This window comes from Grammomys surdaster, unplaced genomic scaffold (genome assembly GCF_004785775.1).
Source record: "Grammomys surdaster isolate TR1022 unplaced genomic scaffold, NIH_TR_1.0 136, whole genome shotgun sequence".
Classification (NCBI taxonomy): Eukaryota; Metazoa; Chordata; class Mammalia; order Rodentia; family Muridae; genus Grammomys; species Grammomys surdaster.
In genome coordinates this window covers 4,197,945-4,223,316 of record NW_021604594.1, presented here as the reverse complement: position 1 = coordinate 4,223,316, position 25,372 = coordinate 4,197,945, and the positions used below count along the sequence as shown (strand labels likewise).

General features: G+C 37.3%; 1 protein-coding gene across 1 annotated transcript in view; it reads right to left on the bottom strand.

The window, feature by feature from the left end:
* The window catches only part of Nckap1 (NCK associated protein 1), a 79,988-nt gene that overhangs the window by 11,175 nt on the left and 43,441 nt on the right, over positions 1-25,372 (bottom strand). The window contains exons 14-26 of the mRNA XM_028762873.1: positions 24,147-24,228; positions 22,233-22,291; positions 18,269-18,414; positions 16,462-16,594; positions 13,609-13,728; positions 12,779-12,918; positions 11,550-11,681; positions 9,202-9,420; positions 8,698-8,828; positions 8,418-8,515; positions 6,838-6,931; positions 1,606-1,688; positions 1,216-1,296 (exon numbers count right to left, since the gene is read on the bottom strand). Of these exons, the coding sequence (XP_028618706.1) occupies positions 1,216-1,296; positions 1,606-1,688; positions 6,838-6,931; positions 8,418-8,515; positions 8,698-8,828; positions 9,202-9,420; positions 11,550-11,681; positions 12,779-12,918; positions 13,609-13,728; positions 16,462-16,594; positions 18,269-18,414; positions 22,233-22,291; positions 24,147-24,228 (1,518 nt within the window). The remainder of the gene's footprint in view (positions 1-1,215; positions 1,297-1,605; positions 1,689-6,837; positions 6,932-8,417; positions 8,516-8,697; positions 8,829-9,201; positions 9,421-11,549; positions 11,682-12,778; positions 12,919-13,608; positions 13,729-16,461; positions 16,595-18,268; positions 18,415-22,232; positions 22,292-24,146; positions 24,229-25,372) is intronic.

Genomic DNA, 25,372 nt, shown 5'->3' with positions numbered 1-25,372 from the left:
TTGAATTAATGAAGAGGAAAATGGATCCTGAGAGAATGCTCACAAGTTCTGTTAGGTCAGAATGAAAACAGAGTGGTAGATGATAAGCCATTTGAATAAAGCAAGCAGAGTGGCAAAAATCTGTAATCCCAGTCTTTGGGAGGCTGAGGCAGAGACAGGAGGATTATTTAGAGTGTATGATCATCTGAGCTACACAGGAAGACATCCAAACCCCATCCCACCCTAAAGTTTGAAAGGCAACATCCTGAAATTTGATATGCAAGAGTCGAGATATGCAAGGCAGTCTATCAAAAAGGTTCATCTGACAGAGGCTTTTACCACCAAGCCTGACAACCCGTTTGATCCTTGGGATGGACAGATGGACAAGAATAGACAGACACACACATGTATATATAATAAACCAAGTATAAAATCATGTCTCAAACATGGACACTTGCAATAACTATGACTCCTTGTACATCATGTGATTTGAATACACTATGAAATCACAGCTGGGACTGAATCGGTGGTTTTGATCTCATGGATCAAAAATTTTAAAACAAATAACTATGGATCCTTAAAAAGAGCTATCAACTTTCAGTCTTACAGCCAGTCATTAAGGAAAAATTAAAATGCTAAAAACAAAAAATGGTTTTGAGTGGACTATAGCCATCTTTTTTTCCTTCCTTCCTTTCTTTCTTCCTTCCTTCCTTCCTTCCTTCCCTCCTTCCTTCCTTTTGGGGGGGGGGGCGGGGGGTTGAGACAGGGTTTCTCTGTATAACCCTGGCTGTCCTGGAACTCACTCTGTAGACCAGGCTGGCCTTGAACTCAGAAATCCACCTGCCTCTGCCTCCCAAGTGCTGGGATCAAAGGTGTGCGTGCACCACCACCGCCTGGTGATGGACTATAGCCATCTTATATAAGACTTTTAAATACCTATTTTAAAAATTGAATACAACTTGAGTTTACAACAACTCATCTTTTTGCTTTATGACCATGAAAGAAAAACCTGTCACATTAAGGGGGTAAAAGATTCATTTTTAACAAATTTCATGTCCTTATAATCATAAGGTTGATCAAAGAAGGCTGGTTTTCAGAATGGTTAGAAATCCTTTGGTACTGAGACCTAGAGACACAATATCCCAGGCATGTGTGCTATTTTCAGGTTTTTACATTTTATTCCTCATGTAACTTGAACATCTCATTTTACAACTACAAACTCTAACAAAACTCTACCTTCATATCAGTTTCCCGAGGAATGTGATCCTTGAAATCTTCAATGGAGCTCACGAGGAAAGGAATGTGGTAGGACAAAACCTAGACAGGTAATACACGAAAACAGGGTCATTACTACCCGGCAGACTGCACAGCTAGGAAATACTGCTCTTTGATAAAATCAGGTTTTCAACAACGTAGTAACTTTCATTACGTCTTTCTAAAAAGCCAAAATACATGGAAATGATATGCAGTCAGTATTAAAGCAATTGAGTATAATTCTAAAGGAATGTTTTAATGTGTAAAGCTGAAATAGTGCATTAACCAAATTCAATATCAAACTCTTACTATTGCTAACTGTGAATTTTAGTTTTTGGAAAATGAAGAGATGATGCGGAAATGGTTTCTTACATCTCTCAGTGCTTCTTGTGCCAGTGACCGGAAGGATAAAATAACACCAATTATCGTCATCCTTTTCAAGACACTGTCAACAGCTAAATTGCAAGGAAGAGGAGAAGAAAAAAATCGTAAAGTGACATTTTATTTTAGCTTTAGAGAAAACTCTCAAAATCAAAATTTCTGGAATATCATGATTAATGACAATTTGAGTCAACAAATGTTTAAAAATACTGATACCCAATATTTAAACTTTAAAATATCTATCAATTCTCTCTCTCCCTCTCTCTTTCTCTCTTGTGCGCATACGCACGTGTGCACACACACACACACACACACACACACACACACACACACACACAGCTCTGTTCTTTTAAATGTATTAGAAGCTCACATTAATCATGATATTGAAATAACGCCTTCATAAACTTGGCAGAGGCAGGAGTAAGGAGAGAGTTAGGGATGAAGATAGGGACAAAGGTCACAGGATGCTTACGAGTCAAACCCTCAGATGGTACAGGAACTCTGAGTAAATTATTGATTTTTAAATTCTTTTATTTCAGTGTGTCAGTATAGGTGTTGGCCTAAATGTATGTTTGTGCTTTTCATGTGACAGGTACCAACAGAGGCCAGAAGTGGGCATCAGATCGCTTGGGACTGGAGTTACAGAGGATTATAAACTGCCATGTACATGCTAGGAGTAGAACCCAGGTTCTTTGGAAGAACAGTACTCTTAATCACAAAACCATCTCTCCTTTTCTTTATTTCTTTTCCTCTCTTTTACTCTTTAAAGATTTATTTTATGTATGCAAATATACTATAGCTGTCTTCAGACACACCAGAAGAGGGCATCAGATTCCATTACAGATGGTTGTGAGCTACCAGGTGGGCAATGGGAATTGAACTCAGGACCTCTGGAAGAGCAGTCAGTGCTCTTAACCACTGAGCCATCTCTCTATCCCTAATCTTTCCCATTCTTATTTTAATTAAAAAAAAAAATCTGTGAGTCTCTGTGTGTGACGCTAGAGTGTGGATGCCAAGGAGGCCAGAAGGTGTCTGATGCCCTGGAATTGGGAACTGTGGTTACTGGCAGTTGTGTGCCACTGATGAAGGTGCTGGAAACCTGGAATCAAACTCCAGTCCTCTGCAAGAACAGCAAGTACTCCTAACTGCTGAGCTATCTCTCTAGCCCCCTTATTCTTTCTTAACTTGTGGCCAAAAAAGGAAAAAAAATGTATATTAAGATCATAAGCAGGCCTATGGCCATCCCGGTAACCTCCGATCTCAGCAGCTACACAGGGCCATCCTGATCAGTGCTGTTTGGGAGATTATAAGCAGCTGGGGCAGAACTAAGTTACTGGAACCCATGGTGAGGGACTTGAGCACCAGTGTGTTGTTCAGAGAAAATTATTTTGAAAATGATATTACTATATCCTTAATACTCAAACTGTGCTAACAAAATAAGAGATTGGGATTCAAAGGTGACATATATTAAATACCCTATACAAGGCAATGAACTACGTAACAATATAATATAGAAAAGCAGCCTGGACTTCAATGCAGGCAATCTAAAACAGATAAGAAGGTGACGAGGCTGGGAAGGTGACGCAGTGGGTAAGGTGCTTGCTGTGCAAGTGTGGTTTGGATCTTGAGCACCCATGACAAAGCTGGGCGGGTGCAAGCACATGTGAATCTAATGTCATGGAGTGGAAACAGGAAGATCCATAGAGTGTACTGGACAGCCTGCCTGCATGACTGATGAGCTGCAGGTGCTGGGACCCAGTGTCTCAAAACATATGGTGGAGTAACTACTAAGGAAGATACCCACCATAAGGCGCAGGGCATGTGTATCTACTACACACACACACACTTAAAATATCACACACACACCCCCCTAAAATATGAGTATATATGAGAAAAATTCAAATAAATTTCTAGAAAGAGCTGTATAGGAAACTTAACCACAGATGCCAAATAAAGAGCAGGAATTGGGTATTTTGTTTGGACTTTCTAAGAATTTAAACTCTCAACTATAAATGGTTTTTGTTTGTTTGTTTGTTTGTTTTTTTCAAGTCAGGGTTTCTCTGTGTAGCCCTGGCTGTCCTGGAACTCACTCTGTAGACCAGGCTGGCCTCGAATTCAGAAATCCGCCTGCTTCTGCCTCCCAAGTGCTGGGATTACAGGCGTGCACCACCACCGCCTGGCAAACTATAAATGTTTTATTAAGCAATGTAAATAAGAATATGAGCTAAATGTGATAAATGTAAAACACGCTAAAAAAAAAACCCCAGCACAAATGCACGTAAGTTCCACATACACAGAAAACAATCTACTGCTCTCTGTCTGTCTCCAGCATGTGAGTGTCCGATGATCAGCAGACTGGGATTAATTACAGTGGTGTAGTGGGAGACTAGGGAAGTGTTTCTACCAGAGGAAAGAAATGGACAGAAAAATAAAAAACCAACAAAACATTTCTCTGAGAAAATGTCATCCTGGTTGGCATACAGGAAGAGAAGATTCTCTAAGCAAAGCTAACCAAGAGCCAGAGAGGCAGCTCAACCTGAGCTCGGCCTTCAGCACCCACATGGTTGAAGGAGAAGCAACTTCTGTCCTCTGCACGTATGACCTTACACATACAGAGACATGCACATGCATGCATACATGCATGTACACACAGAGATGCACATTCACTCTAAATGTAATTAAAAACACAACTTTAAAAATGGAAAAAGCTTCACTAGCCAAACTTTCTAAAAGGGTAAATAGAAGCGTGGTCAGGTCTCAGTGAGCTACAGGAGACCAGAATGGAAAGGAGTTCTGGGTCACTATAAGGCTATGTATGCTCTGGACACAGAGGTCCAAACCACTGAGATCACCATCCTAGCTAGTGCTCTACCGCAGTGTGCAGGCTTACACATGGTGACGGGAGGATGAAAGGGAATGAAATACATTTTCAAAACAAAGAATCATGGCAGAAAGCTAGAAGATAATGGTCTGGAATCAGGTGACGGCCAAGAGAGATAGTCTGAGGACATGAAGTAAGGACTGGGGTAACACTATGAGATTTGAGTGACACAGAAGCCTTAAAAGTGAAAAACAATTCCATACTGATAGTAAATTCGGAGCCACTTTTAATAAATCATAATGCCTTGCTTGTCTCTTTAAAGAATGACTTGCTGATTCTAAATCGAACATCTGGCTTTCTGGATGTGGGGTGAAGAAAGCTTAAGATGAAGTGGGTCAAAGAGCGTTTCACCCCACACAACAGCCACCTGCTCTGCAGAAGCCTCTTTCAAGCACATTTTTTTTTTTCCTAATGAAACACAAGAAAGGCTTAATATATTTTAAGGCTAATTTTATAAATATGGGTCACAACGATTGAACACTTTAAATTTTAGTTTTAGCAAATTCCAACATCACCTGTTAAGGGACAATGAATTACATTTCTTTTTTTTTTTTTTTGGTTTTTTCAAGACAGGGTTTCTCTGTGTATCCCTGGCTGTCCTGGAACTCACTCTGTAGACTAGGCTAGCCTCGAACTCTCAAACTCAGAAATCCGCCTGCCTCTGCCTCCCAAGTGCTGGGATTAAAGGTAGAGTTAAAGACTAGGCTATTAAACATTTCAGTGTATTAATTGCTTCAAATGACAAGGTCCAATCAAATTCTCCTTATTACTAGGAAAGTTCAGTATAGCTAAGGCTAGTAGTATGATCATGGTCAGCTGACTCCAGAAAATGGGAGGAAAAAAAACAATGAAGAATAAAGAAAACCTGGAAAAAACAAAATAATAAAAATTAAAGGTTAAAACGCTTTTCCCCTGTAACTGTAAAATTGATCTTCTTTCTTTTTAAAACCACCACATAATAAACTCAGCTTCCTGCTCCCCATCTTGGTCTACAGTTCTATGAAATCGTAACATATATATTTGTGAGCAATATTGCTTCCATGGTAACAGCTTCATCACACCCCAAACTCCCGTACGGCTTCCTTTTTCAGTCTTGGCAACTACAGTGTTTTACAAGACCATCTTTAGTTTTTTGTAGCACTAATTTTATGCTAATTTTTATTAAGTGAGGTTTTAAAACTAGAAGGCAAACAATAAAGTGATTCTCTAAGTATTTGCAAAGAAAGTATCAAGAGGTGAAGTATATAAATACATGCTTTGTTTCCAATTATTAATACTGTTTCAGATACACTAATGCTAGGAAGAGCGGCCATGGCCTTGCTCATGGTAAGCATGCACACTCACTGAGCGAGCCCTCATCATACCTCCCCACCCCTGGGGTTTTGGTAGAGTAGTAAACTCACTCTGCCTTTCTCCAATATAAATTATTTAGATTTCTTAAGTTTTTAGTACTGGAAAGACCTTTACCATTTGTGTAAAGTATAACTGCAGCATCATTTTCAAGATATTTAAAGAAAAATTAAAGCTGTAAGTGACAGGCTTAGGTTTTCATGCAACAGAATACTAATTAAATAGAATTTTAATTAATCTTTTTAATTAATTAAAAAGAATAAAAAAGAGGGAACAAATTATGAACCCAGTGGACAACACAGACAGATAAATCTCAAAAGCATGCTGAGTGAAAGAAGCCAGACCTGAGTCTGCTCTGTGGTTGCAGGAATGTGTGTGTGAGTTTAAGAGCAGGAAGAAGACAACAGAGGCAGGGGATGCTGAGAGGACAGAACTGCTGACTGTGGCCATGGTTACAGATCTAACACCTGCCAATATATACTACAGCCTTTACTCGGTGTCTGGAAACATCAGGGATATGAGTTTCAGGAAGTTACAGACTCAGAAGTTAATTATCTTTTAGTCGAATTAATGTAGACTTAATATATTAAGTTTAGTGGGCTCAAGAACTCATTAAAGGTAATATTTGCTAATAACTGACATGTATTAAAAAATATAGTCAAGCATATCTGAAGTAAAAAAGTTGGTGTAGTGGTACACATCTTTAATCTTAGCAACTCAAAAAGCAGAGGCAAGCAGACTGTTGTGAGTTTAAGGCCTCTGTGGGGTCGAGACCCTGTCACCTGGAGAATGACTGACTGAAGAACAAATAAATAGAGTAGATGTACACTGAGAAGACCCTGTGACTGACATTTTCTGCTATTTCTCTTCATATGCTAAAGAGCACTTTTCATAGTTTGTTACTTGCATTTATGTTACAAATTTTGGGTAGAAGTTACATATTGCATGTTAGATCTTTTGAACATTTATAAAAAGTACCATGGGTTACCCACATGATAATCTTTTAAAGAGTGCAGCCATCTGGTCTGGTTTGTCAAAGCTGGTCCTCATTTGTGTTAGAACATCAACATTCTCCACCACAAGTTTCTATAAAAAAAGACAGGAGCCCAGGTCAGGCACGGATATTTGTTTTAATGACTCATGTACTTGCTTGTGAGTTACCATTTGAAAGATAAAAGACAAAATTCATTAAGCCCAAAGGTTCTATGCTATACAATTGTAGACAGATTACAATACTTTAAACATGCCTTTTTTAGTCTGGCAAGTTCTAAGAGGTTTAGTGACCCAAATTAAATTTCTCTAAAAATCTTCAGTCATTTTATAAATACATACATATATATGTGTGTATGTGCTCATTCGATATAATTTATTTTAGCACTGACATATTACTAAAATGATAAAAATGGTAATTTAAAATGTTACTGCCATTAATATCTTTATTTAAACATTAAGCAGTCCAAAGACATTTTTCAATCAGCTTAAAAGATTTAAGATGAAACATACTAAGCCAGGTTTGCTGGCTCATTTTACGTCAACTTGACACAAGGTAGAGTCATCTGAAACAAGAGAAGCTCATTCAGAAAGTGCCTTCAAAAGATCTGGCTCTAGGGCATTTTCTTCATTAGTAAGTGATGGGTGAAGGCCGAGATCACTGTGGGTGATGTCATACCTGGCTGATGGTTTTCTAAGAAAACAGGCTGAGCAACATGGTGAGCAAGCCAGTGAGCAGCACCCCTCCATGGACTGCATCAGTTCCTGCCTCCAGGTTCCTGCTCTGCTTGAGCTCTAGTCCTGACTTTTTTCAGTGATGGATTACAGTATAGAAGCATAACCCAAATAAAGCCTTTCCTCTGTAACTTGCCTTTGTTATGGTGTTTCATCGTAGCAATAGCGACCCTAACTAAAAAACCAGGTATGTGGCTAGTGGCGAAGCACTTGCCTATCACATGAGAGGCCCTGAACTCAACCTCTAATGATGCCTAATAATTAATAATGTTCATGTTACACCCTGTGCTAATGTGGAAAGCAATATATTCAAGTAATAAATTGGAACAAACAATTTGGGCTAGAATTTGGACATAATCAAATAAAAGTATCATTATGCAACAGAATAAAAGCTTAAGAACACTGAGAAACCTGCACACCAATCACTTTTACAAATTAATTCACCATTTTGGCCTCTTGTTTTCTTACCTGCAACTAAACCAAGATGCCACTGAGAGGCTCTGCCAGTGCTTTAACTTCACTTACATGCTAGTACTTTCATGTCAGGCTAATTTAAATTATAGGTATTTTCACATGCCTGAAATGTTTTACAAGAATTAATGTTTAAAGGGTGAATTAAAGCCACGTAGAGCAGCCTACATTCAAAATACTAGCTATCTGTGAGGCTGGTGCAGAAGGTTTGAGGCCAGCCTGGGAAATTAACAAGACCCTGTTTCAAAATAAAAAATGAGAAAAAGGCTCGAGATGTAGCTCAGTGGAAGAGCAGTTGCCTAGCATGTGTGAGGTCAGAGGTTCAAAGTACAACTCTGCAAACAAGGACAGCAAGGTTGGCTGGTGAAGACTGTACCTTAAGCTCAGCAACTTGTGATGAAATATGCCACATAAGACTCTCACTTAGGAACTTCATCCCATACGGGCCTAGGAGCTCTGATAAGGATCTCATTTCTGAAAGGAAATGAATTAGATTCAGTTTCTTGACAGAGCAAATATATTAAGACACACTGACATACTGGACTATCCCAGCTTACAAGCTAATAATTAATACCCAAAACAACCAAGCCAAATCAAGTTACTATATAAAACAATCAGGCTCTCTTTGTTTTCTATATCTAGCATATAATATTCACCTGATATATCAGAATATTCCTCTGCATTGAATGTTAATTCATTTTCTGTGGGTAAATTCACAAATGCTTTCATTGCAGGAAAATAAGCTATATGGCCATTGCTGACTTGTCTTAATAAAGTTTCCAAGTACCTAAAAAGAAAAGTAAATTTATAACTAGGAAAAATGGTTTGTTTGATTATTTAGTCTACATTCCTATATATATATGTTTTAAGTTAACTGATAAATGAGTACAGAATGCCGGAGGGAGGGATGGCTCAGTGGGTAACAACACTGAAGGTCTGGATCCGAGCACATATGTGCTGATTCATAACTGTGACTCTAGTTTCAGGGGATCGGATGCCCTCTTCTGGCTTTTGAGGGCACCAGTACCACATGTGGTACACATACACACATGCAAACAAAAGATTCATATATAAAATCTTAACCATAAAATGGTTTTCCTAAGGAGTTTATTACAAAACAAAAGTTTCCATTACTCAAAACTTCTAAATGTGCTCCTTACCAATTTGTATACAGACTTGTGATGGTTGGTTCTCCATGACTGTCTAAGTGTTGTGTTTGTTGAAGAAGAACATTATTAAATACTCTGGTGATATCAATCTGCACATAGTTCTCTATGGACTGGAGTACAGTCATGTATGCTCTTACGCTTGTTAGAAGCTCTGATGGCTTTGCAATTTCCTGTGTAGCTTGATTATACATAGTCATTCCAACAATTGATCTGGGGATAATAAAAGACATTTTTCTCACTTAGGTAAACAATCTACTCAACCCGCTAACATCTACTATCAAATAAGCAATAAAATTAATTTTTAAATATTTTTTAAAATAAAGTTATGAAATTACTGTCATAACCTAAAAATGATGAAACAAAAATACAAATAATTAAAAATCATTCTGAGAATGTAAGTTACTAACAATGATTAGACATAAAAAGGACTTTAAAAGCTGCATTAATAGAGCCAGGACAATGAGATATTTACACTATAGTTTAAATTTACTTGGCACTGCTGCTTGAAGCCTTTTGGATTTTATGTGAATACACTAAATCCCAGTATTTACTGCCATGGCTATGTAGTTACCATCACTAACATTTCATAAATGAAATAAACTAAGGTTCAAACCATAAGTAAACTATAAAAAGAGTCACTGTTCGGAGGTGGTCTGTTTAGAATGATCAAAGTCTTCAAAACATCTAAAAAGAGAATGTAAATATGTAACTAGAGAAATAGTTTAATTAACCATTTATAAAGTTATACACCCTGATCTAAAGTTGACAAAATAAATGAGCATCTATAAATGTTTGTTTGACTTAATGTTGGTTTTCAACAACTACCTGACAGTTAAACAAGATGACATTGAACAGCACACTAAAGCACGTTTACTTCCCGTGCATATATAAAGCTAAAATGGAAGCATGGCCTTGAAAATACTTCTCTAACTGATCTTTTTCTGCATCCGTCCTTCCTAGTCCCTTAACATTTTTTTTTACTTAAATTACATTTATTTACAATTAATTTTAATAAAAATTACACTGATAAATTGCCATTTTTTGGTGTGTGTGTGTGTGTGTGTGTGTGTGTGTGTGTGTGTGTAGGTTAAAGGACAAGTTCTCTCCTTCTACCTAGTGTCTACCTGCTTCACAGCAAGCACCTTTACCTACGGAGCCTTGCTGCCAGCCCCTATCACTTTTTCAAGAAACTCCCGCAAGCATTAGACTTGAATTTGTAAAGATGTATCTTTAACACAGCAGACAAAGCCCACAGCTAGGACCACATCCAGATAAGCCAACTCAAGATGAAAATTACTACTCTCGTATTTAGCCCAAGGACTAAGACTAAAACTAATCAAAAACAAACACAAACAAAGAAAGTTGCTCCCGCCGGGCTGTGGTGGCGCACGCCTTTAATCCCAGCACTTGGGAGGCAGAGGCAGGTGGATTTCTGAGTTCGAGGCCAGCCTGGTCTACAGAGTGAGTTCCAGGACAGCCAGGGCTACACAGAGAAACCCTGTCTCGAAAAAACAAAAAAAAAAAAAAAAAAAAAAAAAAAAAAAGAAAGTTGCTCCCTTGTCTTGACCCCACTCATTAAAAGAGGTTTGGGGAAAAAAAGGGCACTTGTATCCCCACAGATTATAACCAAACTATTTATAAAGGAAAACACAGGAGCTAAAAATTGAGCCTCAGATTCTGCCCAACAGTCTCCCACCCACCCAGCTAATAGTGTTAAGGATCAGAAGGCAGAATATGCCTTGGGTCTAAATACTGGAGTTTTACTGTCAGTATATCCGACTTAAGAAAGGGAACAAAAGACACTGTTCAGCACCAGCTGCTTCACTGGCCAATTACTAGTTAAATACTCAATTTAATGTTGTTTTTATATAGTGCCATTTTGTTCTCTTGGTGCAGTATTCTTGCCTTACCAACTAGAGTCTCAAGCTTTATTCTATTTCCTTACCACAATGTTCACATACAACAATAGAAATATTACTCATTAACGACCATAAACACTTTGAAAATCCTTTGGCAAAATTTTCAGATGCTAAGATTAAATGATTAATTATTAAATTATTAATTTTCAAGATTAAAAATTAAGTAATAAACTACTGTTTGTGTACGACAACTAAATCTTAAAAGAAAGTTGCTGACATTGTCAATGTCAGTAATTAGCAGTGAGTGTGGGGCAGGAACCTGCTGCCCAGTGAGTCTTAGTTCACTATTCCACATGATTCTTGGCCCACTGCTATTTGCAGTGTGTCTAACTGTCTAATAAACGTTGATACTGGATAGGCATCCAATAATGAATACAAGCTTGTTAAATGAAGTGATAGCAGCAGTCTGTATGTTCTTACTTAGTGAATCGGATTTCCAGATGAGAAGTCAAATACTCCCGTGGTGTGAAGGTGTGTTCCCACACCGCCATGTTTGGAACATAATTTATGGAGAAGCATAACTCCGAAAGTGCAGTGTGCAACTTATCAAGGCTAAAAAACAGTAATAAATAATAATTAAATGATATTTCATTACAGGTAATTCCAAATAAATTTCATTAAAATAGCAAAGCTTACAGAAAATATTGCAAAATTTTATTTTTTTTATTCTTAAAATGATAGTTCAAAATGTTTCTATCTAACTCAAGCAATATTTAAGCAGGATCATTCGTATCTCTTTACATTCAGCTAATAATGAATACACCGAGCAACCACAAGAAGAGGTGCTTACTCAGCCCTCAGCCATCAGTAACTTCCCTCGATGGTGTTAACCTGCTATGGGAGCTGAAGTACTGTTTATAAAGTGGCAACAGCTTCTTCACCTGACAAACGAGTAGAACGTTTAACATAAAACATTCAAATTGCTGTCCACCTCTGCCTTCCTAACCAGCAATCAAAATGCTAGCTAACGTCCGTGAGTGTGAGCTAGCATATTTATTTTTTCAAATAATGGCATCAGACATACTCTGATGTATCACTAAGTGCTAAGTCCATGACTGACTTAAGTTAAAAATACGCCTAAGAAAATTTGAGACAGATTCTTGGCTTTTAGCATTCTGTACATCAAGACAAATACCACTGATTATCTATGTGATGGTTAATATTGACTGTCAACTTGACAGATGGAGAGTCACCTAGGTAACACCTATGCACGTGTCTGTGAGGGTTAACAGAGGTAAGAGAGAGGACCTGCCATAACTGTGAGCAGTCATTCCATGAGCTGGATGGAGCCCAGGGGATAAAAAGTCAAAAGCAAGCTGAGCACTGCATCCCACTCCCTCCTTCCTGGCTGCAGGTACAGTGTGTCTAGGGCCTCAAACTCCGTCAGGACTGTACCCTCAAACTGTGAGCCAAAGTAAACTTCTTCTTAGATTACTTTGGCTGGGTATTTTGTGAGAGTAACGGCACAATGAATCTACATGTTAGAATATAGTACTAACAGCTAATCAAACTTACAAGAATTTTTGTTGTTTTGTTTCATAAGGGTTAGAAAATAAAATCTCTTTAATTCCTATTCATTGTCTCAGTTCTAACACCACAAGAGGAAAGAATCACTACCAGCACAGATACAGGAGAAGTAGAAGGCTTACTTGGTCACTACCAGCCTGTTTTTCCTCATGCTCTCAACACCCGGCTTTTCTCTTTCAGGTTCCCCTTTCTTGCCAGTCTGTTTTTTTGACTTCTTATTCACTGCTTGACTGATGGTTTTGGCACAATGCTTCGGCAATAACTGAAATTGGGTAAAAATGTTGTTATACTGCTGCACCGACTTCTCTACACACGAGAACTACCGCAGGATGCTTTGACTGGGTTGGTACGAGCAAGCAGTAGCACAAAATGCAGGGAGTACTGTACCTGTCTAGATCACAGGCTCTACACAGCACGGTGGAGGCAGAATCTTATTCAAGTATCAAGGTTTATTCAAGTTATCATTGAAAAGACACATAAAAACATACCAGGCAATTATGGAGTAAGATACAGTCACTATAATTATGTAAAAGGCCCACAAAGAAGAAACTAAATCTGTTTAGTGTCTAGTGGACATACTGTATAATAGAGCATAAAGTACAGTGTAAATAGTAGTTTTTGCTGTCAAGAGGGTCCTGAGAGTGAAGCTCGAGCGAAGGTTTTAGACTGCAGGCAGCCTGGGAGGCAGGGGCAGGTTTTACAGATGGAGACAAAGATATTTTCTTTTTTCCTTTCTTTTTTCTAAGGTAGGATTTCTCTGTGTAGCCTGACTGTCTTGGAACTCATTGTGTAGACTAGGCTGTCTTTGAACTCATAGAGACCTGCCTGCCTCTGATTCCCAAGTGCTGGGATTAAAGGTGTGTGCTACCCCCGCCTGGCAGAGCCATAGATGTTTTTCTAAGGTTAATTCTAACACTGACGGAAGAAATAACTGAAAACTTTAAATTATTACCTGGTCGCTAAGAGTACACTGTTCTGTGCAAATGTCGGTGATGAGGTTTCGAGCTTGTTTGGCCATCTCATCCAGGAACATATTACACAGCGAAAGGCTACGATCTCCTATATGATGGCGCTGGTGGGCAGAAGACAGAAGTAACACAGGTCATAAGGACATGATCTCAACAAAACACTTCACACAAACATGAAAACTCAGGGACAGTCCTAATCTACCATAAGGGCTGGGGAAGTATGTGTGTTGCTTTCTCTACAACCCAAATTAAGTTATATGTGTTCATATAAAATATTATGTATTTGGTAACAATGTAAGAAAATTATGATTTAAAAACAATCTTCTAAAATCTCTATTTATAAAGCATGAAACTATGTATTTAGCCAAGCATGGTAGCACTCATTGGTAATCCCAGCACTGGGGAAACCGAGGCAGAAGGATCACAAGATTCACACCCTATCACAAAAAAGAAGATAATAAACTATATATTTCATCATTCAAATTCAGCATGTCTTAATATTTTTCAATATTTAAGAATAAGGTACGTGATGATGGACATGTGCAGATTTACGTTAGAGTTTTCTAATCTAGATCACCTTAATATTTACATCTAGTATATAAATTCCGACAGTAGGAAACATAAGAACTGAAATACATAAATAAAAAAGGTATTAGAAATCAAGTTGGGGAAAAAAAGGAGATATTTAAAATTTCTGAAATTGTTTCTTAGGAATGGGAAAAGAAGAGAAAAAAAACTGAACATGCATTCTTTGAATTCAGCCAGAGTGAGAATGGCGTGCCTCATTTCAGGATATTATTAATATACCTGTATGTATAGATATTTATATCTATCTATCTATCTATCTATCTATGTATCTAATATACAACCTATTTATTTCCACAGGAGTCAGTGTTTGTTTAATTTTGGTGGTTTGTAGCTGTTTGGTGGATTTTTGTCAAAAATAGCTAGAATATTCCATATATGAAGCCATAGATTCTCCACTATACATGAGAAATTTTACAAAGAAACAATTTGTCTTTCATATTCATGTAAGATACTGAAAGTCTCTATGTTGTTGAAATAAAGGTGTAGAACAAAGAAATATCTGACCCACAAGACAATCTTTTTTGAGTTTGTAAACCTTGAATTTAATTTCAAATGACCTATAAACTGTAATAGGAATCCAAACACTGTAGCTAGACATAATGAAATATTGGTCGATCTGTATGTGTATGTGGGGAGGCAGCTCAGATAACTGGGGTGGGGAGTAGGGGGGAGTGCGCATAGTGGACTGAACCCAGAGCTATGCACATTTAACTGGGCAAGTATTCTACCAATAAGCGAATCGCCAACCTTCTTTTGCCCTTTTTTTATTTTGAGACAGGCTCTCACTATATTACCTAGCCTGGCCTTTTACCATGAAATCAATCCTATTGCCTCAGCCTCTGAAGTAGTGGGGATAACAGGCCTGGGTCACTAGGCTCGACTGTGTCTCTTAATATGTCACACAAGTCTTCCTTTCAGTTTCCTAAAGCTTCCCCTGACCTCATCTCTCTCAAAGTCCTCTTCTCACAGAATACTCACAAGCTAGAGATATGCTACCTTAAGTTTCTTCTCACCATATTCTGCAGTTCTAAGAAAAGAGAGTAAACACTAAGTTATCAAAAAAAAGTATAAAATAATAATTTTTTTCAAGACCAGAGAAAACATCTTTTCATTTTATTTCCTTATTGATTGTTAAATGATAACTACATCTATTGGAGATACAATATGATGCATCATGTTTTGATAGTTTTTATTCTATGGATAAACCCGGGGCCTGTGAACACCAAGCAAGCACTCTACCACACTGGGGACTTCCAGCATCATGACATTATGATCTGTGTGTACACTGCAGAAATTACCAACCTGATTTCTGTAGTAAGAACATTAAAAATCTATTTGTTTTAGCTATTTAAAATATTCACTATTATTACTATTTTCTGAGATGGTTTCTTGAGGTAGCTCAGGCTGGCCTTGAACTTGCAATCTTCCTGCCACAGCCTCTTGAGTGTTGGGAACACTACCATGTCCAGCTGTTTATTAGTAACTGTGTCACCATGCAGTGTAACAGATTACTGAAACCTATTTTTCCAAGCTAGAACTTTCTACCTTTTGATACATAATACATTTTTGACAGATACTTAGGATCTCCAAAATTACTGATTAGCTGTCCTCAGGAACTATATATAGGTTTACATCTGTCTCACAAGTATCAGCAAACTTGGGTTCTGTCTAACATATCCATGATGTTACAAGTCAGTTATCCACAAATTCTATTTTCAAGTCCTTTCAGTATTACAATGAAAAGTACAGAAATTTAATTATTGTGTGTGTATCTCTATCTATCTATATCTATCCATATTACTACTAACCATATCAGTTATTTTAAAAGACAAATGATTGATATATGTACATATCTATGCACCCACATATATTTTTATTTGCCTCTATCATACATTTTACTGATCATTGTTTTATCACATATCTATTCAAGAATTTCTCTGGCCGGGCGGTGGTGGCGCACGCCTTTAATCCCAGCACTCGGGAGGCAGAGGCAGGCGGATTTCTGAGTTCGAGGCCAGCCTGGTCTACAGAGTGAGTTCCAGGACAGCCCGGGCTATACAGAGAAACCCTGTCTCGAAAAACCAAAAAAAAAAAAAAAAAAAAAAAAAAAAAAAAAAAGAATTTCTCTGATTCTATACAAAGATGGTTTAGGTGAGAAGAAAAAATAAGTAATTATAGTCTTCAATCAGTTGGCTAGCTACCCATTTGGTCGAGCTTCACTACATAAGGCCCAGTGCAGCTGAAGTTACCTCTTCAGGACACAGTTCGTGTGTGCAGCTCATGAAGTGAGTGCAGAGCAGAGGAAAGGCAATGGAGTATCTTGACTGAGAGGGCAACTCCAAGCACTGCTGAAACATCTTCTCAAAAGCACGGCTGTAAAAACTGTTAGGAAAGACAGATCACAGTCAAACAGCTATAGTCACAGCTTACACGTACGCAAATGATGCAGCACCTAATGGCTGGTTAATTCTTTCAACTCGAGTGAATAAAGGTTACCAACTGATCACATGTATTCCCTTAAGAACAGTTATCTCCCCTTCAAAATACCTTTCACATGTCAATAATTCATTCAGAATACTCTTTGTATAATATCAAGACATTTTAAATAAAAACTTAAACAGGTAACATGCAATATCTATAGAATATGAATACATGACATTCAAAACTCTTATCTTCAAATTTTATCATGGGTTAAGGCATTATCAATTATAAGGACTTATACTGAGAATATTACCAACTAAACAATCATGCCATCAATTTTTAAAATATGAATAAAATTAAGCAAATATGACAATTACAAAAGTTTAAACATAAAAAATGCTTTTATCTCTAAGAAAGTAAAAAGAAGTTTCTAATTGTATTCTTTTACAATAGGAACCCTTTTAGAGCTAAAAAAGAATTCAAACATCCTAGAATCCTTTCTAGGATGGGCTTTGAGACAGTAACAGAGGGGCCCAAATAATCTTAAAATTCTTGCACATTTAACATACAGTCAAAAATCAAAACCAAAAAAGTGAATGGACTAATTAATGTATTTCTCTGAGAAACAGGCCTTCATTCCTGGTAATTTCTTCTCCAGCACAAGAAATAAAAGCTATCCTAACAAACTGCTAAAACCAAAAAGCTTCTTATCATCTGATCTATTCGATTCCTAGACACCATTACCACAGACACCATCACCACTATCCAGTCAGATATATCTCAGCACTTTAGAAGAATGAAGACACATGGTTGTACCAGTTTACTCCTTTACAAGGCCAAGAAGCAGGACACCAAATTACTACCACACAACTACAGAGTAAAAGTACTCGAGTCTGAACTGTGGCTTTGTTTACGGGTTTGATCTCTATCTGTCATTTGTTACAACACTTACTAAATATCTAGTGTGTTAGACAAAAAGGAAACAAAAGCTTTCTTTAAGAAATGCGTTTTCTGGAGAAATAGGAATGGCAGTGCTAAGTGTGGACAGGCTGTACTTACAACAGTGCAAGGAGAAGCCAGCACATCACTATGACACAGTGCCTAACACTATAGGCATGGTTACCAGGTATTAATTTCTATACTTGTTCTCCTTGACTTATCCACAACCTTTTTACACTCACTGAATATGCAAACAAGCCCTTAATGTGAGACTCACATCTTCAAACAAAATGCAAGAAAGTTCACACCAGAAAGAGTAGGCTGGTTTTAGGAGTAACTAAAACCACACATAAAAATCACAATTTTGCAAGCTTCTTTTTCTTATAAAGTTTTTTATTGTTTTTTTTTAAGATAGGGTTTCTCTGTGTAGCCCAGGCTGTCCTAGAACTCACTCAGTAGAACAGGCTGATCTGGAACTTGGATACTCACCTGCCTCCACCTCCGAAGTGCCAGGATTAAAGGTGCAAACCACCACTGCCAACCAGCTTGTTACAAAGTTTTTATAAAAGTTTATTGTTCCATTTACAGTTAAGAATCTGATACTGAGCTATCTTGAGATAGATACTAGCAGAAAACAATCAAGCAGCTTCATAATAAAACATTTTCAGTTTAGATTTAAGGAAAATTACAACATACCAAAATATGGAGAGATCAGAAGTCTCCACCAACATTTCCACCAAGGAATCTACCATTTTTGTATGGAATATTATTGTGTTCATCATTTTTCCAAGTTCTCGGTGATCTGCAAGGCTAAGTGAAGCTTTGGAGACACTAGTGTATGCCTATAGCAGTTCAACAACAAATAACAGTAGTTAGGAAAAGACTAGTGACTCAAAGCTTATCACTGTACAGAGGAAAAAAAAAGTCCATACTGAAAAACATTTAAGCTTTAATACTGTATCAAAACATCATTTTTAAACAATTGTTCACAGTAGCAGCTGGTACATTGGCTTAGCAGATGGAGTTGTTTATAGTTGATCCAAATGACCTAATTCAATCCCTTGAACCCACATGGTGAAAGAAAAAAACCTAACTCCCAAGAGTTTTTTCCTGCCCTCCATGTGTGCCCTGTCCAGAAACATCTACTAATTTGATAACTTCTACAAACACATATAAGCAAGTAAATTAAAATGGTTCATACAAAGAGAGTTGTAAGACTTAACTAAAACTCTCAAGCAGGTTATGGAGAAAGAAACTCCATAACCAGGATGCCAGATCAAAACCAGAATCCTGTCCATGAACAATGGACATTTAAGAAGGGCAGAGAGTAACAAGAGAGAACACAATAGTTACAGATAAACAGTGGTCACAGTGACAAAGGTTTGAGTGCAAACAAAGGAAGAGAAGTGGTAAAGAATGAGATTCAACTAGATTATATACCACATAACAGACTCAAAACCTTGGGTGAACCACTGAGGGCTTTGTGTAATCACTCATGGCTAGTTCATATTTAAGAATGTTGGCTGCACATGGAAGGACAGGAAAGGTGGAAAGCAAAGAGGCAGAAGCCTATTAGACGGCCATGCTGGCAACATGTCAGACAGCTTATGATGGCTTGGTCTACAGTGATGATTACTCAAATAATTCACTGTGGGAAATGACTAGATGTGACGGGCAACAGAATTCCAGCTGCTAAGGACAGTTCTGGTGACAGGAGGCACTTCTTTGTGGGTCTCGTTAACTCCAAGATTTTGTTAAATATGAAAAAGATGCATGACCCAGACTACTCATTCCCATGGCTACTTAAATCAAACTTGAAAGGTGAGGGATGTTACATCAAAACAGTGAGAAGCCTGTACTGCTGAGAGACTAGGAAGTTCCTTAAGCTCAAGATCTCTCAGCTGCAAAACATGCCCAGTGCATACACAGCATTCATCTGCAAGGCCTTAACATACTCTTGTAGGACTCGAGGACAAGAAAAGGATGCACCGATGCTGATGTGCATGCTGGAAAATTCAAGTCACTGGTCTCTTGGAACTCCATGCCCTGTCACTCATGAAATGACAGGAAACTAAGTTATGTTTTATAAGGAAGATTAAAAATTAAATAATCTTACAATGAACAGTAACAAGCCTTCCGGTAGATGACATTACCAGTCACTATAGTAACAAGTCAGGAAACACAGTTTTGTATGTTTACAGAAAAACAAAGAGCAAAAAACAAGCCTAACTGTATTTATTTGCTTTTATTTATCTGTTTTAAAGAGGAGTCCATTGTGGCCATGCCTTTAACAAATATTTTCATCAACTTATTCTCTTAATCTAAGTAACATTGTGGAAACAGATTCAGGAGTAGAGCCAACTGCGATGGCTGAAAACAATCTTCCGACATTACTGACAACAATGCAAGCAGAAGTGTGCTCCCAAACCATGTTTAAGACAGGATCAATCCAAATAGATGAGAAGAAAGGTAAGAAGATGACATCTGGAGAGGAACCTAAGATGCCTAAGTGTCTAAAGTGAGAAGGGAATGTGATTCTTTGGGAGAAGATAATGACTAGTAATGCTTAGATAAAGAAGTCCCAAAGTGAAACATGAAAATAATTAAAGAAAAAAATTAAAAAACAAAAAACAATCTTAGAATCAAAGCTGAACAGGACTCAAGTGAGCGTAAAGCATACAACTGAAAAATTTCCAAAAACGAATTTGATGCTTTTGCTCTGCTGCAACACATGGTGTCAGGAGAGCCCTTCACCTTGCCCTGGCCACACTTGTTTATCTCAACACTCCCTTCTTCAATGTGGAATCAACTGGGAATGACTCAAGTCCTGCCATCCTTATTTCTTTCTTACAAGAAAACTTCAAACTCAAGAGTCTATTTGTACTTAGTTCAGTTTTGTCCATTTCCCAAACAAGCTATTGTTGTATTCAAATTCCACACATCCTTCAAACTTTTTTTATAACAGTTATTACAACAAATTTTAGTTGAGTTTTCTCACTTTTAATGCTACAGCTGACTAACAGTCATATCTGTGGTATCTCTTAATTCAATTCTTTTTAAAAAGCAACAACCCCCCATTTATTTACTTATTCATTTATCTATCTAATATGGACAGGTATTTCATCTACACGTACACCTATGCATTATTTGTATGTATAGCACCCAGATACCAGAGGAGGGCATCATATCCCCTGGAACCAGAGTTACAGACAGCTGGGAACCATCATATGGATGCTGGGAATCAAACTCAGGTTCTCTGGAAGAACCAGTGTTGTTATCTACTGAGCCCTCTCTCCAGCTTTAAGACTTTCAACTGCTTTTATTTTTTTATATTATATAAGCCTTGTCTCCAATATTTAGATTATAAAACTTTCAAACAGGGAAACTACCTCTTCTTTCTGCTTAACAATAAAGACAGTCAACTACTGCTTATAGTATATATAAAGATATTAGGATTGGTTTTTTTAAAGATTTATTTTATTTATGTAAGTACACTGTTACTATCTTCAGACGTATCAGAAGAGGGCATTGGATCCCATTACAGATGGCTGTGAGTCACCATGTGGTTGCTGGGAATTGAACTCAGGACCTCTGGAAGAGCAGTTGAAACATCTCTCCAGTCTAGGGTTGATTTTTTTTTTTTAATAATCAAAAAAAAAAAATATGAAATGACCCTACTGAAGTCTAAAATTTTGTAGTTCAGTAGTTTAGAAATAAAAGTTTAGGTCAATGGATCAGGTGTTGATTGACCAGGGACTACAGTTCAGTTGCTTATTACATTTTTAATAATTTATTTATTTTATGTACACTGGTGATTTGACTGCATGTATATCTGTGTGAGGGTGTCAGCAGCTCCCTTGAGAAAGGTGTTACAGACAGTTGTGAGCTGCCATGTGGGTGCTTGGAATTGAACCCAGGTCCTCTGGAAGAGCAGCCAGTGTTCTTAACTGCTGAATCATCTGCAGGTCCCAGTTGCTTATTTTTATAAATAAAGTTTCACTGAAATATATCACAACTCTGTTTACATATTGGCTGCAGTTGCTCTGGTATTATAATGGAAGTATGATTTATACTAAGCACTATAGAGCATACAAGTCCAAGTTTTTACCAAATGGCCTTTTTTCTTTTTTTAGTTCATAGCTATATTAGAAATATGCTTTGTGGGGGCTGGGGAGATGTCCAGTGGTTAAGAGCTCTGACTCCTCTTCCAGAGGTCCTGAGTTCAATTCCCAGCAACCACATGGTGGCTCACGACCATCTGTAATGAGATCTGATGTCCTCTTCTGGTGTGTCTGAAGAGAGCGGCAGTGTACTCAAATAAATAAATAAATAAATAAATAAATAAATACATCTTAAAAAAAAAAGAAATATGCTTTGTAAAAAAGACCTTTGTGTTTTCAAATTAAATTTACATATATGAATCAAGATAACCAAGATAACTTGGGATATAAATTTGTGGACATTATAAAATCATAACCTATTTTATTAAAAACCTATATTGGCTTATTAGAAATACATTTATATAGGTTTAATAATTTACAAAATGTTTCATGTTTGTGGTTCAGCACATATGACATCTTTTCATTAAGTTAATTCATTAAGTTATAAAACTATAATGTATTCAAACAAAACAGAACAACACAAATCAAGTTATCCTTACCTGTAACCTAAACCAATCTAATCTCATCCCTCTGAAATCAAACACTTCCCCATCTTCAACTGTAATAACAGAAAAAGGGGGGGGGCAAAACAAATTAATGATTTTATAATTCACTGATTATATTTTATACTTTTAGAGCTAAGATAACGGGTGTAGTGGTGCAGGCCTTTAATCCCAGCAAGTGGGAGGCAGATACAGGCAGAATTCTTTGAGTTTGAGGCCAGCCTGGTCTACACAGTAAATTCCAGGACAGCCAGAACTACCTAGTGAGATCCCATCTTGAAAATATCGAAACCAAAATAAACAGAGTAAAAAGAGATGAGACTATTCAATTTCTGGGCATATAACTGAAAAGAAAAATTATTATTTACATACCCCTTGTCATACCAGAGTGGTTCAAAAATACCCCAAACAGGAAGCAACGTATGTGTTTGCTGAAAGTAAGTATTTTAATAAAATGTCACAGTAATTACAAAGGAAAATTAGCCTTAAATAGGGGGGAAATTTACATATTGCTGGACACTGATGACATTATGTTCAATGAGTCAGAGTCAGACACAGTGGCTTATGCCTAAATCCGATCTACTTGGCGGGGGTGAGGTAGAAGAATTATGTAAAGAGTTGGAGGACAAAGAGACTCCCCTCAATAAAGAAAAAAAAAAAACCAGCCAGTCATAGTAACAAAGATACAACGATACACCTCCCACCAATAAGTGTTTTCAAGCAAATTTACAAAAATACTATGTAGAGTGATGCTGCCACAGGTTGTAGGAGTGGAAAATGGAATTTAAGCATCAAAGTCCCAATTTTCTAAACAAAAAAGTTCTAGTGACTGGTGCTGAATATACCTAACTAACACATTGAAAACTAGTTAGAATGGCTTATGTTAAGTGAACTTTCTAAGTAAAAAAATAAAAGCAAAATTTAATGTAAGATCTAAGCCTGAAACATTTCTCAAATCCTGAAAAGCAGGCTGCTGTGGCAAGAGACGCCAGCTTCCTTGGAAGAGCTCTGAGTCATCATGCGTTTATAGTGACAGCAGAGGAGAGCGGTGTACACTGTTAGAATGCTAGAGTCCCACAATGCCACACAACCCAAGCATTACTACAAAACGCTGTAAAGTCTCCTTACTATATACTAAGCATAAAGCTTGACAGAACTAAAATATATGCTGATCAACCTGATCTTTTCAGGGTTTTTGATATCTTTTTATAAAGAATATAAACTAAAAATATGAAGCTATTGGAACAGAAGGTTCAAACCATGGCCTGCTAGTGCAGGCACAACACTGATTTTTTGAGTTGGTATATCTAACTTCAAATAACTTCTTAGTTAGAAATAATTGAAAGGTTAACTCTCACATACCTTAGGGAAATCTATAGTTTCCAAATCTGACAAACAAAAGCAGTAACTTTTTGAATGTTGTGGATTAAACAGGACAGTATATATAAGATGACTGGTACAGACTTTAAATTACTATTATTTGGTTTTCTGACCAGGGCTTCATTGGAACACACTATGTGGAGCAAGCTGGCCTGCTTCAGCTTCCCCAGTGCTAGCACTGAAGGGTCCCACCACTTCTGCTTTAGATCAACATGCTGTAACTAATAGCACACTGCTGTCACAGGTGGGCCAGAGCCACACAGAAGGCTCAGGACTTCTGGTTCACCTTTCTGTCAGGAGATGCGTCTTTTTTTAAGTGATAAAGATTATAAAATAACTCTGACACATTTTTATGAACACTATCTGAAACCCATTTTGGAAAACTTTCCTCTGACAGAACTAAATTAAGACAAAGGTAACAGATAAAATATAACCAAAAATGAAAGATAATTCTATAAAACTTAACTGTTAAAATTCTCTCTCTTTAATAACCCAACTTGAAGCAGAACTGAAAAACAACATGCTGCTTACCTTGTTTTACACTTAGGGAAGTCATCGTGTTAACAAAAGAGGACATGATGATTGATTCATCCTCAGGGCAAACCGAGAGATTCTGAGAAAAAAAGGAATGTGAAAGACATCTAGTTAGACAGTTTACAGCTCTGTCGGCACATGGACAGAAACTTGTATGATAGAAACTCATGTCTCAGCACTGCAGAATTATTTTTCAGGAAGAAAAAGGAATTAAATGCTGATGTGTACCAAAACTAAATCTCAACAGCACTATGCTAAAAGAAAGAAATAAAATGAAAAGATTATAACATATGATTCCATATGCATGAAAAAAACTTTCGGGAAGCTAAAACTGTAGTGATGAGCCATCACTGTTAAAAGAGCTCTGAGAAACCTACCATGAAGATGCACAGAAAAACGCTGGAAATGTTCTGTGTCAAATGTGCTGGGGTACATGAACATGCACTTGCACCAAAACTGGGGAACACAGATTATTTTATGTACATATGTAAGAAAATGCCTCAAAACCAGGACTCCCCCCCCCAAAAAAAATCCCAACCTAGAGCAAAACAAAATACAAAACACCCAAGCTTTCAGGTGTGACTAAGCATGTTCAGAGTAGTAGAGCCACAATAAAACAGTAAAATTCCCAAACAAAACTCTTTTTATCTGGTTAAGAAAATGAACACCGGGGAACTTGGGATGTCACACAGCAGCAGAGCCCTTGACCTACAGGTGTCAGGCCCTTAGTTTAATCCACAGTACTTCAAAAGTGAAATCAAAAATTGAGGTTAAAAAAATCTGAACCTAAAGTGGACATTAAAAAAAAAGCATATATGGGGCTGGAGCTAGCTCAATGGTGACAGCACTGGTTGTTCTTCTGGGATCGGGACCCTAGCATCCACATGGTGACACTCAACTGTCTGTAACTCAGGGCGATCCAATGCCCTCTCCCTGGAGCCGTGGACACTTAAGTAGTACACAGTACACTGACTAACATGTAACCAAAGCACCCTTACACACACAGTATCTTTTTTAAAAAGTTAAAAAATTTAAATAAAAGTAGATGCTTAGCTCATAAACAATGTATATAAAATATAGTTTGAAAACACCAACTTAAACAGCAACACATGTATATACTTATCTTTGCACTATGCATTAAAAATGGTCAAAATGGTCAATTTTGTTCTTTAAATATTGATACAATATAAAAGTTACATTTATAACAAGGAATTTCATTAATA